The sequence below is a fragment of the Pleurodeles waltl genome, chromosome 1_2 (genome assembly GCF_031143425.1).
Source record: "Pleurodeles waltl isolate 20211129_DDA chromosome 1_2, aPleWal1.hap1.20221129, whole genome shotgun sequence".
Classification (NCBI taxonomy): Eukaryota; Metazoa; Chordata; class Amphibia; order Caudata; family Salamandridae; genus Pleurodeles; species Pleurodeles waltl.
This window is the reverse complement of record NC_090437.1, coordinates 45,593,333-45,610,427: the sequence shown is the minus strand read 5'-3', so window position 1 is coordinate 45,610,427 and position 17,095 is coordinate 45,593,333. Positions and strand designations below refer to the sequence as shown.

Sequence of the window (17,095 nt, the reverse complement as noted above, 5' to 3'; positions counted from 1 at the left end):
CTCCTATAGTACCCAGTCAAGCCAAGGAATGCCCTGACCTGAGTCTGGTTTTTTGGAGCTACCCAGTCCAGAATAGTCTGGATCTTGGGTTGGAGTGGCTGAACTTGGCCTCCACCTACAAGGTGTCCCAAGTAAACCACAGTTCCCTGCCCTATCTGGCATTTGGATGCCTTGATAGAGAGGCCTGCAGATTGCAGAGCCTTCAAAACCTTCTTCAGGTGGACCAGGTGATCCTGCCAGGTGGAGCTAAAGACAGCAATATCATCAAGATAAGCTGCACTAAAGGATTCCAACCCAGCAAGGACTTGATTCACCAACCTTTGGAAGGTGGTAGGGGCATTCTTTAAACCAAAGGGCATAACAGTGAACTGATAATGCCCATCAGGTGTGGAGAATGCTGTTTTCTCTTTTGCTCCAGGTGCCATTTTGATTTGCCAGTACCCTGCAGTTAAGTCAAAGGTACTTAAGAATTTGGCAGCACCTAATTTGTCAATCAGCTCGTCAGCTCTAGGTATGGGATGGGCATCTGTCTTGGTGACAGAAGTGAGACCTCTGTAGTCCACACAAAACCTCATCTCTCTCTTTCCATCTTTGGTGTGAGGTTTGGGGACTAACACCACTGGGCTAGCCCAGGGGCTGTCAGAGTGCTCAATTACTCCCAATTCCAGCATCTTGTGGACTTCCACCTTGATGCTTTCCTTAACTTGATCAGTCTGTCTGAATATTTTGTTTTTGACAGGCATGCTGTCTCCTGTGTCCACATCATGGGTACACAGGTGTGTCTGACCAGGGGTTAGGGAAAAGAGCTCAGCAAACTGCTGCAGGACCTTCCTACAGTCAGATTGCTGTTGGCCAGAGAGGGTGTCTGAATAGATCACTCCATCCACTGAGCCATCTTTAGGGTTTGATGAGAGGAGATCAGGGAGAGGTTCACTCTCAGCTTCCTGGTCCTCATCTGTTACCATCAACAGATTTACATCAGCCCTATCATGGAAGAGCTTTAGGCGGTTTACATGGATCACCCTCTTGGGGCTCCTGCTTGTGCCTAGGTCCACCAGGTAGGTGACCTGACTCTTCTTTTCCAGGATTGGGTAAGGGCCACTCCATCTGTCCTGAAGTACCCTGGGAGCCACAGGCTCCAAAACACAAACTTTCTGCCCTGGTTGAAATTCAACCATTGCAGCCTTTTGGTCATACCAAAACTTCTGGAGCTGTTGGCTAGCCTCAAGGTTTTTGCTTGCCTTTTCCATGTATTCTGCCATTCTTGAGCGAAGGCCAAGTACATAGTCCACTATGTCTTGTTTAGGCTCATGAAGAGGTCTCTCCCAGCCTTCTTTAACAAGAGCAAGTGGTCCCCTTACAGGGTGGCCAAACAGAAGTTCAAAGGGTGAGAACCCTACTCCCTTCTGAGGCACCTCTCTGTAAGCGAAAAGCAGACATGGCAAGAGGACATCCCATCTCCTTTTGAGTTTTTCTGGGAGCCCCATGATCATGCCCTTTAATGTCTTGTTGAATCTCTCAACAAGGCCATTAGTTTGTGGATGATATGGTGTAGTGAATTTATAAGTCACTCCACACTCATTCCACATGTGTTTTAGGTATGCTGACATGAAGTTGGTACCTCTGTCAGACACCACCTCCTTAGGGAAACCCACTCTGGTAAAGATACCAATGAGGGCCTTGGCTACTGCAGTGGCAGTAGTCGACCTAAGGGGAATAGCTTCAGGATACCTAGTAGCATGATCCACTACAACTAGGATTTAAATATTTCCTGAGGCTGTGGGAGGTTCCAGTGGACCCACTATGTCCACACCCACTCTTTCAAAGGGGACCCCCACCACTGGAAGTGGAATGAGGGGGGCCTTTGGATGCCCACCTGTCTTACCACTGGCTTGACAGGTGGGGCAGGAGAGGCAAAACTCCTTAACCTTCTGGGACATATTGGGCCAGTAGAAGTGGTTGACTAACCTCTCCCACGTCTTGGTTTGTCCCAAATGCCCAGCAAGGGGAATATCATGGGCTAAGGTCAGAATAAACTCTCTGAAACTCTGAGGCACTACCACTCTCCTAGTGGCACCAGGTTTGGGATCTCTTGCCTCAGTGTACAGGAGTCCATCTTCCCAATAGACCCTATGTGTTCCATTTTTCTTGCCTTTGGACTCTTCAGCAGCTTGCTGCCTAAGGCCTTCAAGAGAGGGACAGGTTTCTTGTCCCTTACACAGCTCTTCCCTTGAGGGTCCCCCTGGGCCTAAGAGCTCAACCTGATAAGGTTCCAGCTCCATAGGCTCAGTTCCCTCAGAGGGCAGAACTTCTTCCTGAGAAGAGAGGTTCTCTTTTTCTTGTTGTGTTGCAGCTGGTTTCCCAGCTGACTTTCCTTTTCTCTTGGTAGGCTGGGCCTTTCTTCCAGACTCCAGCTCTACTTTTTCACCCTGTGCCTTGCACTGTGCCCTTGTCTTGTCACACACCAGTTCAGGGATACCCAGCATGGCTGCATGGGTTTTCAGTTCTACCTCAGCCCATGCTGAGGACTCCAGGTCATTTCCAAGCAAACAGTCTACTGGGATATTCGAGGAGACCACCACCTGTTTCAGGCCATTGACCCCTCCAAACTCTAAAGTTACCATAGCCATGGGATGTACTTTAGTCTGATTGTCAGCGTTGGTGACTGGATAAGTTTGTCCAGCCAGGTATTGGCCAGGGGAAACCAGTTTCTCTGTCACCATAGTGACACTGGCACCTGTATCCCTCAGGCCCTCTACACTTGTCCCATTAATTAAGAGCTGCTGCCTGTATTTTTGCATGTTAGGGGGCCAGGCAGCCAGTGTGGCTAAATCCACCCCACCCTCAGAGACTAATGTAGCTTCAGTGTGACACCTGATTTGCTCTGGGCACACCGTTGATCCCACTTGGAGACTAGCCATTCCAGTGTTAGCTGGAGTGGAGTTTGAAGTGGTATTTTTCTTGGGACAGGCCTTGTCTTCAGTTTGGTGTCCAGACTGACTACAGCTACGACACCAGGCCTTTTTGGGATCAAAGTTTTTACCCTTGTACCCAGAATTGTTTTGTGAAGAGGCTCTGGGCCCACCCTCCTGTGCAGGTTTTTGGGGGCCTGTAGAAGACTCTTTACTATTTTTGTTTTTGGCTGTCTCACCACCCTTCCCCTGGGGAGGTTTTGTGACCCCTTTCTTTTGGTCACCCCCTGTGGAAGTTTTGGACACCCTAGTCTTGACCCAATGGTCCGCCTTCTTTCCCAATTCTTGGGGAGAAATTGGGCCTATGTCTACCAGATGCTGATGCAGTTTATCATTGAAACAATTACTTAATAGGTGTTCTTTCACAAATAAATTGTACAGCCCATCATAATTACTTACACCACTGCCTTGAATCCAACCATCTAGTGTTTTTACTGAGTAGTCTACAAAGTCAACCCAGGTCTGGCTCGAGGATTTTTGAGCCCCCCTGAATCTAATCCTATACTCCTCAGTGGAGAATCCAAAGCCCTCAATCAGGGTACCCTTCATGAGGTCATAAGATTCTGCATCTTTTCCAGAGAGTGTGAGGAGTCTATCCCTATACTTTCCTGTGAACATTTCCCAAAGGAGAGCACCCCAGTGAGATTTGTTCACTTTTCTGGTTACACAAGCCCTCTCAAAAGCTGTGAACCATTTGGTGATGTCATCACCATCTTCATATTTAGTTACAATCCCTTTAGGGATTTTCAACATGTCAGGAGAATCTCTGACCCTATTTATGTTGCTGCCACCATTGATGGGTCCTAGGCCCATCTATAGTCTTTCCCTTTCTATGGCTAGGATCTGTCTTTCCAAAGCCAATCTTTTGGCCATCCTGGCTAACTGGATGTCCTCTTCACTGGAGTTATCCTCAGTGATTTCAGAGAGGTTGGTCCCTCCTGTGAGGGACCCAGCATCTCTGACTATTATTTGTGGAGTCAGGGCTTGAGCAGCCCTGTTCTCCCTAGATAGGACTGGTGGGGGGGAATCACCCTCCAAGTCACTATCATCATCCTCTGTGTTGCCATCCTCAGAGGGGTTGGCTCTTTCAAACTCTGCCAACAGCTCCTGGAGCTGTAGTTTGGAAGGTCTGGAGCCCATTGCTATTTTCTTTAGTTTACAGAGTGACCTTAGCTCTCTCATCTGTAGATGGAGGTAAGGTGTGGTGTCGAGTTCCACCACATTCACATCTGTATTAGACATTATGGCCCTCATTCTGACCTTGGCAGGCGGCGGAGGCCGCCCGCCAAAGTCCCGCCGTCAGATTACCGTTCCGCGGTCGAAAGACCGCGGCGGTAATTCTGACTTTCCCGCTGGGCTGGCGGGCGGTCGCCTTCAGACCGCCCGCCAGCCCAGCGGGAAAGAGGCTTCCACGATGAAGCCGGCTCGGAATCGAGCCGGCGGAGTGGAAGCTGTGCGACGGGTGCAGTTGCACCCGTCGCGTATTTCACTGTCTGCGCAGCAGACAGTGAAATACATGTAGGGGCCCTCTTACGGGGGCCCCTGCAATGCCCATGCCAGTGGCATGGGCACTGCAGGGGCCCCCAGGGGCCCCGCGACCCCCCCTACCGCCATCCGGATCCCAGCGGTCGGACCGCCGGGATCTGGATGGCGGTAGGGGGGGTCGGAATCCCCGCGGCGGTGCAGCAAGCTGCGCCGCCGTGGAGGATTCAATGGGGCGGCGGTACACTGGCGGGAGCCCGCCAGTGGTGCCGGTCCGACCGCGGCTTTACCGCCGCGGTCGGAATCCCCATTGGAGCACCGCCGGCCTGTCGGCGGTGCTCCCGCGGTCCTCCGCCCTGGCGGTCAAAGACCGCCAGGGTCAGAATGAGGGCCTATGCTTCTAAAAGTTGGAATACTTTTTAAGAAACTAAAACTAGTTCTAGAATCTAATTCAAACTTTTACCAAACTTTTAAACTCTAAAAGAAATGCTAACAGGGACTAACACAAGGCCCTAGCAGGACTTTAAAGAATTTAGAAAAATTTCAAATTGCAAAAATCAATTTCTAATGACAATTTTTGGAATTTGTCGTGTGATCAGGTATTGGCTGAGTAGTCCAGCAAATGCAAAGTCTTGTATCCCACCGCTGCCACCAATGTAGGAAGTTGGCTCTGTATGCACTATTTCAAAGTAAGGAATAGTATGCACAGAGTCCAAGGGTTCCCCTTAGAGGTAAGATAGTGGCAAAAAGAGATAATACTAATGCTCTATTTTGTGGTAGTGTGGTCGAGCAGTAGGCTTATCAAAGGACTAGTGTTAAGCATTTGTTGTACATACACACAGGCAATAAATGAGGAACACACACTCAGAGACAAATCCAGCCAATAGGTTTTGTTATAGAAAAATATATTTTCTTAGTTTATTTTAAGAACCACAGGTTCAAATTCTACATGTAATATCTCATTTGAAAGGTATTGCAGGTAAGTACTTTAGGAACTTTGAATCATTACATTAGCATGTATACTTTTTACATAAAACACAATAAGCTGTTTTAAAAGTGGACACAGTGCAATTTTCACAGTTCCTGGGGGAGGTAAAGTATTGTTAGGTTTCACAGGTAAGTAAGTCACTTACAGGTTTCAGTTTTTGGTCCAAGGTAGCCCACCGTTGGGGGTTCAGAGCAACCCCAAAGTTACCACACCAGCAGCTCAGGGCCGGTCAGGTGCAGAGGTCAAAGAGGTGCCCAAAAACACATAGGCTTCAATGGAGAGAAGGGGGTGCCCCGGTTCCGGTCTGCCAGCAGGTAAGTACCCGTGTCTTCGGAGGGCAGACCAGGGGGGTTTTGTAGGGCACCGGGGGGACACAAGTCAGCACAAAAAGTACACCCTCAGCAGCGCAGGGGCGGCCGGGTGCAGTGTGCAAACACGCGTCGGGTTTTCAATGGTTTTCAATGAGAGACCAAGGGGTCTCTTCAGCGATGCAGGCAGGCAAGGGGGGGGCTCCTCGGGGTAGCCACCACCTGGGCAAGGGAGAGGGCCTCCTGGGGGTCACTCCTGCACAGGAGTTCTGTTCCTTTAGGTGCTGGGGGCTGCGGGTGCAGGGTCTTTTCCAGCCGTCGGGAAATGGAGTTCAGGCAGTCGCGGTCAGGGGGAGCCTCGGGATTCCCTCTGCAGGCGTCGCTGTGGGGGTTCAGGGGGGACAACTTTGGACCAAAAACTGAAAGCTGTAAGTGACTTACTTACCTGTGAAACCTAACAATACTTTACCTCCCCCAGGAATTGTGAAAATTGCACTGTGACCACTTTTAAAACAGCTTATTGTGTTTTATGTAAAAAGTATACATGCTAATGTAATGATTCAAAGTTCCTAAAATACTTACCTGCAATACCTTTCAAATGAGATATTACATGTAGAATTTTAACCTGTGGTTCTTAAAATAAACTAAGAAAATATATTTTTCTATAACAAAACCTATTGGCTGGATTTGTCTCTGAGTGTGTGTTCCTCATTTATTGCCTGTGTGTATGTACAACAAATGCTTAACACTACTCCTTTGATAAGCCTACTGCTCGACCACACTACCACAAAATAGAGCATTAGTATTATCTCTTTTTTCCACTATCTTACCTCTAAGGGGAACCCTTGGACTCTGTGCATACTATTCCTTACTTTGAAATAGTGCATACAGAGCCAACTTCCTACAACTACTTATACCTCTTTCTGCCTTTCAAGTAGGCAAACTTCAAATGAAAGTCTATGTTGTTCACAAGATCCTGCCTTGCCCAGGCCTGGCTCCAGGGGGTTGGAGACTGTATTGTGTGAGGGCAGGCACAGCTCTTTCAGGTGTAAGTGACCACTCCTCCTTCCACTTAAGCCCAGATGGCTCATCAGGATATGCAGGATACACACCAGCTACCTTTGTGTCACTGTCTAGAGGGGATTCACAAACAGCCCAACTGTCAGTCTGACCCAGACAGGGAATACACAAGCAGGCAGAGTCACAGAATGGCTTAAGCAAGAACATGCCCACTTTCTAAAAGTGGCATTTTCAAACAGACAATTTAAAAACCAAATTCACCAAAAGATGTATTTTTAAATTGTGAGTTCAGAGACCCCAAACTCCAAATCTCTATCTGCTCTCAAAGGGACACTACACTTTAAGGATATTTAAACGCAGCCCCCATGTTAACCCATGAGAGAGATAGGCCTTGCAGTAGTGAAAAACGAATTTGGCAGTATTTCACTGTTAGGACATGTAAAACACACCAGTACATGTCCCACCTTTAACATACACTGCACCATGCCCATAGGGCTACCTAGGGCCTACCTTAGGGGTGCCCTACATGTATAAAAAGGGAAGGTTTGGGCCTGGCAAGTCGGTGCACTTGCCAGGTAAAATTGGCAGTTTAAAACTGCACACACAGACACTGCAGTGGCAGGTCTGAGCCATGTTTACAGGGCTACACATGTGGGGGGGGCACATGAGTGCTGCAGGCCCACTAGTAGCATTTGATTTACCGTCCCTGGTCACCTCTAGTGCACTTTACTACGGACTTACCAGTAAATTAAATGTGCCAATCATGGAAAAGCCAATCATACAAACAATTTACACAGGGAGCACATGCACTTTAGCACTGGTCAGCAGTGGTAAACTGCCCAGAGTAACAAAAACAGCAAAAACAGAGTTCAGCACACAATCAAACAATGGGAAACAGAGGCAAAAACGACAGGAGAGGCCACGCCACGGATGCCAGGTCTAACAAGCGTAATGCGCTGTCTTCCATAACTTTGCACCATGGGACGTTCCATGAGTTGTGCATGGACGTTCCCTTGAAACCACCCATGGGTTTTGACGACAATCCCGACCTAAAAGTATTGTAGACAGGGATTTGCGTCAAAATCCTAGGCCTCCTCGAGACAGGCACAAGAAGAAGAAATGTTTTCATTTTTTCATTTATTTTCGTATTTCCCACTTCGCACATGTGCTGCATTATATAGCACAGACTCCAAAGTTGGAAATGCCTTAAAGTGTAGGTCCTCTACTGGAAGATACCACTTGCAGTACAAAATCTATGCTTCCGACAACTTTGACACCCTTGCACTATGGCACAAGGGTGGGAGCATTGGTACATGGCTGCCTAAAGAGCGCCAGTGCACGGACAGAGCAGAACAGTGCCACATCTTAGTACGTATGGAACTATACTGCTCTCTCTTGCACAGAATGCAGTGCAGCAACTTTATTTGGTGGGCTACGCTGTTACTTTTTAAGAAATGTGGCCCTCCATTTTGCAAATACTTTTATTTAGCCTCATCTCACATTTGGATACTGCAAGCTAAAGGCTTCAGACATATCACGTAGTGGGCATACACATTTACTTTTGAGACAAATCAGCAGAACAAAATGTCCCTGCATGTTTGTCTTGGCCCTAATTCATGTTGTGAAAGAAAGATACATATAATATACATTTTCTACTTGACAAGAAGCGCACAGAGGTGGCTTCTCCATTTGAGCAGAGAAGCCACGCCCGACAAATTAAATGCCATCAAAAGCCCCAGAGATGAAAAAGAAAATGGTAATAAAGTTAATTCATCATCATTTTGTTTTTCATTCACCCGCACTGAACCAAGTGTCAGGACGAGGATATGGCTTGATGAGTGGAAGAACCATGGAGGAGGATGGGCTGCCTAGGCATTTTATTTCAGATTGCAAATGTCTCTTTGGACGGCTTGTAACCAAAGTGTGCCAGACATGCACACTTTGAAACCACTCTAACAGCTGGGTTACAGCAAGCACAGGCCTCCAGTTCCCTCGGCAGCGCCGAGAGAGACAGCTCCCTCCAATCCTGGCATCTCTCTCATACTGATTAACTGCATGAGAGCAGTGGCAGCATTGGTGACTGTAGTTGGGTAGGACCTGCGCAGAACACGGAATCTGCTGAGATGGAGGATGTGCAGCGAGGAGGAGCACATGTCATGTCTGTAAGGTAAGTGTACTTTAATTATTTTGCGTGTGAGAGTGCATGCCTCTACGCACCACCCGTTTGCCCACCCGCCACTCTCCTTAGATACTAGATGCTACTGGAAGCACAACCATTTCAGAGATATTCTTTTGGAAAATAATCTACTATTGGATATTGGCATAATGTATATAATCTTTCTACTAATGATTTTTGGAAAGAAAATAACAAATCTTCTATTATATCGCCATCATGCAGAACTACAAAATGTTAATCAAACAGGTTTTAACAATGAACACTGACAGAGATGTTTGCAGACTAAATTGGAATATTCTGCCAGAAAAAATACTACTGTGTTAATCCAAAATTAGGACTGGTCCTTGGTGTAGTATGATTTTTGCATCACTTGCCAACAGAACATTTCTTTGCCAGGAGCATGGGACTAACCTCATCAATTTCTTGTGGCTAAATATCATTCATTTTGGGGGGAAGTACTACAAGGCAACCAGCACCCTTCATTGTGAGAATCAGAAGGACTACTGAGGCCTGCTTGGGGCACTCCCACACCTGCTAGGCACCAGCAGGCATTCAGTTTCTTCCAAGCCCCAGAACATTTGGCCCATAACGAGGGTGCCCTTCGAAGACTCATTGTTCTTTCTTGAAATCCCATTGCATGATTTTCAACAGAAATTCCATATGAATGCACAATTTACAACACTGACAAATTAAGGTATATATGAATCAACATAATCTCAGTAAAGAGGTCGGTCGTTCATAAATTCAGGCTTTATTTTAGAGCAGCAACACATATTGGATGCCTCAGTAAACGTATTTGGCCCTCACTATGGTAGTTACCACCCTCATTAGAATTTCAAGATCCTCAGCACGATAGAGACTCAAGGGCCATATTACAAATAAGGCGTGCTGTCCTTTTCTGCACAACGTTTGCATCCTTAAATTGTTGCTGCAGGCGCAAAGATGGGCAATGCACCCTGTTGCTGATAATGTGCTTCCCCCAGGGCAGTCGTGAACTTGCACCGCCCTGCAGGCAGGGTGTTAATGAAAGGAGAACTGGATGATTGAACCGGCCGCTCCTTTATTTCACAGTGTCGGTGGCATCTCCATGAACTTCATAGGTGCGACAGAGCAGCAGGCGGGTGCAGTGAGCGACGGCGTCTGCCTGAAGGGGAATGTCTAGGGAATGCATGGGACTCTACTTACCCCCTCCAAAGATTGCACTCAGAGGGTGTATTCTGTTTGTGGTGCAGAGCCACCATCTCTCCTCTTTGCCTCTGCGCCTATGTCCATATTAAGGTGCTGGCGCAGAGGCACGGTGTTTCGGTTGTTTGCATGGAGCCACACCCCCATGCAGATGAGTGACATTCCTTGAAGATAGTAGCAGCATTCTATGTGTGCCCTAGTATAGAGGTTGGTGGAAAGCTTAACGCTGCTGGAGGAATGGGCAGCGATTCCACATTACTCTTGTAACACGGAGTTCCTGCCACATTCCACCAATCGCCGCATGGTGGACTTTTTTTCTGGGAGGGCTCCAAAAATGTGAGCACAAGTGTCATTTGGCATCCCTTAATGTGATCTTCCAACATCAGCCAGAGGGCTGCGTCTCAAGTAGATTTGCTGCCCCTCAAGCAGATTTTCTTCTCGAGTGGCAGCAAAATCAAATCCAGTGGCCATATGCTCTATGAGGTGTGCATAGTGCCGGACGCACTGATTTGTCACGTTCCTTGTGCTATGAGCACCAAATTGCAGCGCAGGCAGCACAAAATAAAATGCATATTTTCTGCCCATTGGCGGAACTCCGTGGAATCTCCCTGAGTTTTTATGTAACTCTGTGAAATTCCACAGAGTGAAACTTTGTGAGTTCTGTATTGTGCAGGCGCTATCTGCATTACAGAATGCGGATGCACACGAATACTGCGGCCCCTTCTGTAATACAATAGTGCCCCATGGGGTGCAAAAAATGTGCACACACGCTCGTTGCACTCTGAGCACTGGACGTAATGGCCTCGGATGTTTTTCATCGGAGACTCCATCTACCAGAAGCAGAATTAAACGCTTTCTGTGCTATAGGCCTGGAGTACTGCAAAGCATGCCAGCTCTCAGACTGCACTGTGAAATTTAGACACGGTTCAAAATGAGGTAAGAATGGGTGATGGGTTATGAATTGTCAATTTAAGACATTAATAGCATAGAACGACCAAGAAAATGCTTTTTTTGATTGCATAGATTCAGATGTATGTGTTTAATAGCCCAATCATTTTAAGGCCTTTGACTCCTGGCAGCAGAAATGAAAATGAACTACACATTTGTAGAATGAAAATAAGCGGGAGAGGAACATTGTCATTCGAATAAACTGAAATGAAATACGTAGCCTTTGCAATTTAGCGATTCAATGAAAGCACAGGAAAAACTGTCTCATTTCAAAAGAGAAGGGGCCTGATCGAGAGTTATGTTTTAATGTAAATTCTCTGATTTCTGGAGGAAGTGGTAAAAATGAGAGAATCCGTGTAGGGAATATCCCATTAGGAGACTGCGGTGGAAGAAATGTCGAAGGTACATTCCACTATTAAGAACGTCTGCCATATATAAAAGGATTTCCATTTGCTGCCCACTTCTAAAAGGAAAAGGTTTCAGATTAATTTAGGCTGCGTGAAGTCCTGGTATATTAGTGAGTGCACATTATCTATTTTCATAACATATGATAGTGTGCTAAAGGAACATTTCAGACAGAACTAGAGCTCAACTTACAAAAACAATATCGCCTTCATTACAGGAAGGGCTTACTGAAGAAGCAAGATGTGTTCTCTGTATTAAGAAAAAAGATCACTGGTGGGACAACCAAAATGTAGCTGCTAAAACGAAGCACAAACATTTTTATATCAAAAAACAATTTCACCATTCCTCATTTACCCTGATTCTTCAAAGTACAGGTGAGCTGCGAAAAAAAGCAACCATAGTTTTAATGTGCCTCCCTCCCGGCAACATTTGACTCTTTCTGTCTCTTAAAAGGTTGTCACGACTAACTGATAGGATGGAACTTCTTCTATAGCTGTGGTCTTCCATCTGTGGGCATGAACCTGAGGCTCTAGAGGGACTCACGGCCTCATTTCTAAGGCCATTGCTCCAGAGTTGCGTCATGTTTTTGATGCAACAGTGGCTCAAGCAGGGCTCTACACTGCTCCACATTTACAAACTGATGCATTGGACTCAGTGAGTCAGTTTGTAAAGCCTTGCATCACATTATACCTGCACCAGGTATAATGTATATAAGGTAGGCATTCCCACGACAAAAGCCATGCAAATCTGACGCAGTGAAATTTACAACATTTCATGGCGTCATTCTGCGACTTCACTGCATCAGAATTTTGCTGCCTGCTCAGAGCAGGCGTAAAACTGACGCAGGGCTTTTCTCAATGTGGGCCTCCTGGCATTGCTGGAGTAGCATCATTTTTTTATGCTAGCCAGCAATGAGTGAGTTTAGCTCCACAGATGCGTCAGAATTTCTGGATCTCTGTATTGTAAATAGAGCACATCCATGGCTTCATTAAGGGGGGGCATACTGCAGTGCAAGAAATCTGATGCATTGGAGGTGATGCATTAAATTCTTCTAAATGAGGAACTCAGAGTATGTCCCTGAGTGAAGACAGTGTGCTACTCTACAGAAGTCACAATGCAGTGATCAGTAACATCTATTGCCAGTAATGTAATAAATAATAGAAGCTGTCAAAGTGGCCCCTGTATATAACTCTCGACCCAACTCACCCTCAAAATGTTTGCAAAGGATCTCACTATGGATATTTTTAGAGCGAGAGATCGGCCAATGACTTGTTTCTATTCTTGTTTTCAGTGTTTTGAAAGAGATACCTGAACAGAACAGTAGTTTTCAACTGTAAAACATACTCATGCTTGCAAGAAGCCCTCTGTCTTGTGCAACGATTTCAGCCAGTCCTTAGATTTTAGCACATTTCATGTTAGGAATTGTAGATTTGCTTACAGACTCAAAAATCTCAGCATGCAACGAACATTTCAGTCAAATTTCAAATCTGTCTGGCAATCTCACATGCAATGCTGCGAATTGCCAGCTAGGTATAAAAATGTGAAAAAAGGCAGGATTAAATATCATTTTATGTCAAAATTACTTAAACATCTTAAAACCTAACCCTGCCTCTCCTTTCCCCTCACCTCTCATTTCCTCTCCTCCATCTCTTATTCAGAATCAGGCTGGATCAGTCCATCTCATTTGAAATCCTTGACTGATTCTGAATGACAAGCACCAACTTGACCTGCTCATAAAGAACATGGCCAAAGAGCCACATTTTCAAACTCAGAATTCTAAAGAATATGAAATATTACCTGATCACAATTTCAAGTCAGTGGATCAAGCCTGCTACTGTCCGAAATGCACCGTGGGAACTCCTCAAGCATGGGTCTTTTAATAAAGGGTCTAGCACCTTTACCTTTAAAAAGCCTCCCCACACTACACGCCAAGGCTCATTTCTGGCACTTGTCAATGCTATCAACTATAGTGTGGCTATACTAGCTAAAAGGCTTTTGTTTGAGTGTAGATGTCTATCAGGTTTGCATTTCTGTTTTACAAAGCTGTCTACCTACAGACATCCAAATAGCCATCTCATAGGAGAATGTATAATGCACCGTAACAATGTACTCTACCTCAAGACCCAACATTTTAGAATCTTTCTCTGAACTCCTACTTTCAGAAATACAACAAATACCTTTATTTATTACTTCCAAGCAGGAGTTGAAGCTCCTGTCCATGATGGTGCACAAACTTGAAGACAGTAATCTCGAAGAGGTCTGCAATTCTTGCTTTCTCCCTTATCTGGCACACCAACACTGCAGAGCAGGGCGTTGCTTGGTCAGTAAGATTGGGGGAAGAAGGGGTGTGAGCTTCAGATTTTCTGACAGGCTGATGTATAATGTTTAAAAACATTATACGACAAGCAGAATGCATGAGAAGGGCCTAATAGTCAGTGGAAACGGAGAGGAATGCGTATTGGTAGGAGTACTAAGAGAGATAACACAAAATGCTATTAAATAAGCAATATTTTGAGAACTTTCACAACTGAGGAAGAGAGTGTGTGTTCGTTTTTGTCTGTGTGTATGTAAAAATTCCTGGCGAAACCTGACAGGCATCTCACAATACCCAGCTGAAAGCACCTCTACCCAACTTTTTTTTAATGAGAAAATACATTCGGGGTGTAACACCCCAAACAACCCCCCCTGAAGCTGCGCCCCTGGTGGAGAGGCACAAATACGCAATTGTCTCACAATGTTCCTGAAGGAAGATGACTGCTTGCTCTGTACGGCCACAACAAAACCAAAGCATTGTGGCAGCGCTAATGAATTGTAATAATGTAGTACAGCGAGACAAACGTGTCTTATCCTAATTCAATTTAACATCAGAATGTGTCTTTAAAAAAACAAACTCTGAGAGTTTATAATTAAATAATGCACTTTCATGTACTGCATGAAGTGTTTTCCCCCATTAGAACTAACTGCGCTTCTTCACACCCCAAGTGTTTTACTAAAGATGTTGATATTTATTCTATACCCCTTGGCAGAATGGCTGGATAGACCACTGTTTGCTTTGAAGAAATAACGTGGAGTGATAACTCACCTACTGGAGAGAAGTGGACAAAAGCTGGCAGTGAAAGGCTTGAATTCCAGCATCTGAACTCATCCTGGCATACCTAAACCTACACCACGGATGTAGGCAAGAGCAGCCATTGTTACAGTGCAAGAACACCCTGATGGGCTTCAGCACCACACCAGATTCATATGATGATGGTCATCATCTTCACCCTCATCATCATATTTAATTAACTTTTTCACCTTTTAAAATAGTCAAGAGAGTAGAGTAAACTGTGCACATAGTGCGTACACACACGGGCATATAACAAAACATTTCCATCTGTGCCATCCACACAAATTTTTGCTCGCACAGTTAATGCAGAAACTCTGTCCTGCACATTGGTTGACTATTTGTCACAAGTAATGAGAAGAAACATCAGCCTTCAATCTCTACAATATAATTGTATCTCAGTGGCATTCCAGCCCCCAGTCTCACCTTTCCATTCTTCAATGGTATGTTCTCTTTCATCCAACTGTTTGTCGTAGATCTGGGGGGGAGGCTGTGGAGCAGAAAGAAAAATTGGTAAGTCAGGAGGTACTTTTCTACTGTACGTCTATAACTCCTGCCTCGCCCACTCCTGATCTCTTGGCAAAACACTGCGTTCTGTTGTCCCACAATGAGAAAGAGGGATATTAACTCGAAAGTATAAAAGGAAATATCTGCTAGGCACTTGGTCCACCATTTATAAGTAGGGAAAAAGAAGCCACACGCTGTGGTTGAACTGACTCTGTATCCCACTAATGTGGCTGTGCCGGTAGCACCTAGGCCCATATTTATACTTTTTTAGCGCCGCATTTGCACTGCTTTTTGACGCAAAAGTGGCGCAAACTTAGAAAATACAATTGTATTTTCTACGTTTGGGCCGCTTTCGCCTAAAAAAATGACACAAATGAGGCACTAAATAAGTATAAATATGGGCCTTAGTTTTTAAAACAGTAAGTGAATAAGAGAAGTTGCCCCATGTTGTTCTGCGTGCTGCAAGAACTGCTAAATGCAGGGAAGCTGCTTAGTCTTGCTTCTACCTCTTGCCTGTTTCTTCAATCACCCTGCACTCCCTGTCTCCGGATCTCATTCTAGCAAGGCGTTCCTCATCCCTGAATTCTCCATTTGTAATTTTTCCACTTTTCCTCCCTCCTTTTCTCTTTTTTCTGATTGTTTCCCTTTCTCTCTCTTGCTCTGTGTCGAAGTGTGATGATAAAAAATAAATCCCAGTTCCAAAACTGAGTGACTGTGCCACCATCTGTAAACACCAGTACATATTAAGCACCGAGTGAGGCACCATTTCTTATTGTGTTTGAATAACTATTGCATTTTGGAAAAGACTCTAGCCCATACTTATGGGAAAGTGGCGCCGTGCAGCACAGCAAGTGACCTTAATGTGCTGCACTGCAACACTGGGAAAGGGCAGGAATGCACCGTATTAAGGCTTACAGCGCATTCCTGTCCCTTCCCCCTGCGCTGGCGCACAATGGGCTGCTTAGCACCAACGCAGACACCCCTGCACCATGGTGGAAGGGTGTCTCAGTTGCATGCAGGATTATTTTTTGCGCAGGAAGGAGCTCCTCCCTGCACAAAAACAATCCATAGAGGCACATTCCTCTACCTATGTGTGCGGGTTAAAGACTGTAATAAAGGCAAAACATGTGGAATTCAGTGTGTTAAATATTGATTTGGCATGTTATGCCTTATTTTAAGAGGCACAACTTGTAATTGGCGATAATTATCACACTCTGGTATCAGATTTTTAAAGTTGCAATAATAATAGCCTTCCCAGCCCAGCATTTCTAATGAGGACATTAATAGTGAATGAAGTGTGTGAATGAGTGAGAAAATGAGTAACTGAATGTATATGAGTTAGAGTGGAAGAAATAAAATGGGTGGATTAAATGTGTACAAGTGAGTGAGTTAGGAATGGCTGAGTTTATAAATATTCAATTGAGTAACTATTTTTTTTTTAAAAAAGAGCTAGTAGGTGAGTAAATTTGTTAAGAATGAGTGTGCAAATGAGTGAGCAAGACTTTAAAATTTTAGAGAAAACGTGTAAGTTAAAGTGCACTAGTGAGTGAGGGAGAGTGTAAAAAATACGAGAGACTTAGTAAATGTGTAATAGTGAGAGTGCAAGTGAGACAGAGAACATAAAGATGTAAGATTGAATGAGTGAGTAAAAGTACAATGTGAGTAAGAAAGAGCATAAACATTTAAGAAGACATGAAAAAATGAGTAATAGTGGGTAAAATCTTAATAATGAACTAAAAGATATGTGTGACTGATCTACAGTGTAAAAATGTACGAGGGAACAAGTAAAGGGGTAATGGTGAGAGAGGGAGTATGTGAGCAAACAGCAAGTAAATGAGTGTGAAGGATTACAGAGTGCCGCTTTACATTGTGAAACAGAACATTTTGAGCTTATTAACACAAACAGCACTTTGCTGCGTCATGGATTGTGGTGAATCTCTGTGTACCTGTTGTCATGCTTTATACTAATGATCTCTTCTAAAGCTCAGCAACACAGTG

The 17,095-nt window shown here is 45.0% G+C and overlaps 1 protein-coding gene across 5 annotated transcripts in view; it reads right to left on the bottom strand.

The window, feature by feature from the left end:
- MAPK10 (mitogen-activated protein kinase 10) overlaps nt 1-17,095 on the bottom strand; it is a 794,060-nt gene that overhangs the window by 49,086 nt on the left and 727,879 nt on the right. For all 5 annotated transcript variants that reach the window (XM_069236167.1, XM_069236182.1, XM_069236175.1 and 2 more), the window contains one exon: nt 15,017-15,080. In XM_069236167.1, the coding sequence (XP_069092268.1) occupies nt 15,017-15,080 (64 nt within the window). The remainder of the gene's footprint in view (nt 1-15,016; nt 15,081-17,095) is intronic.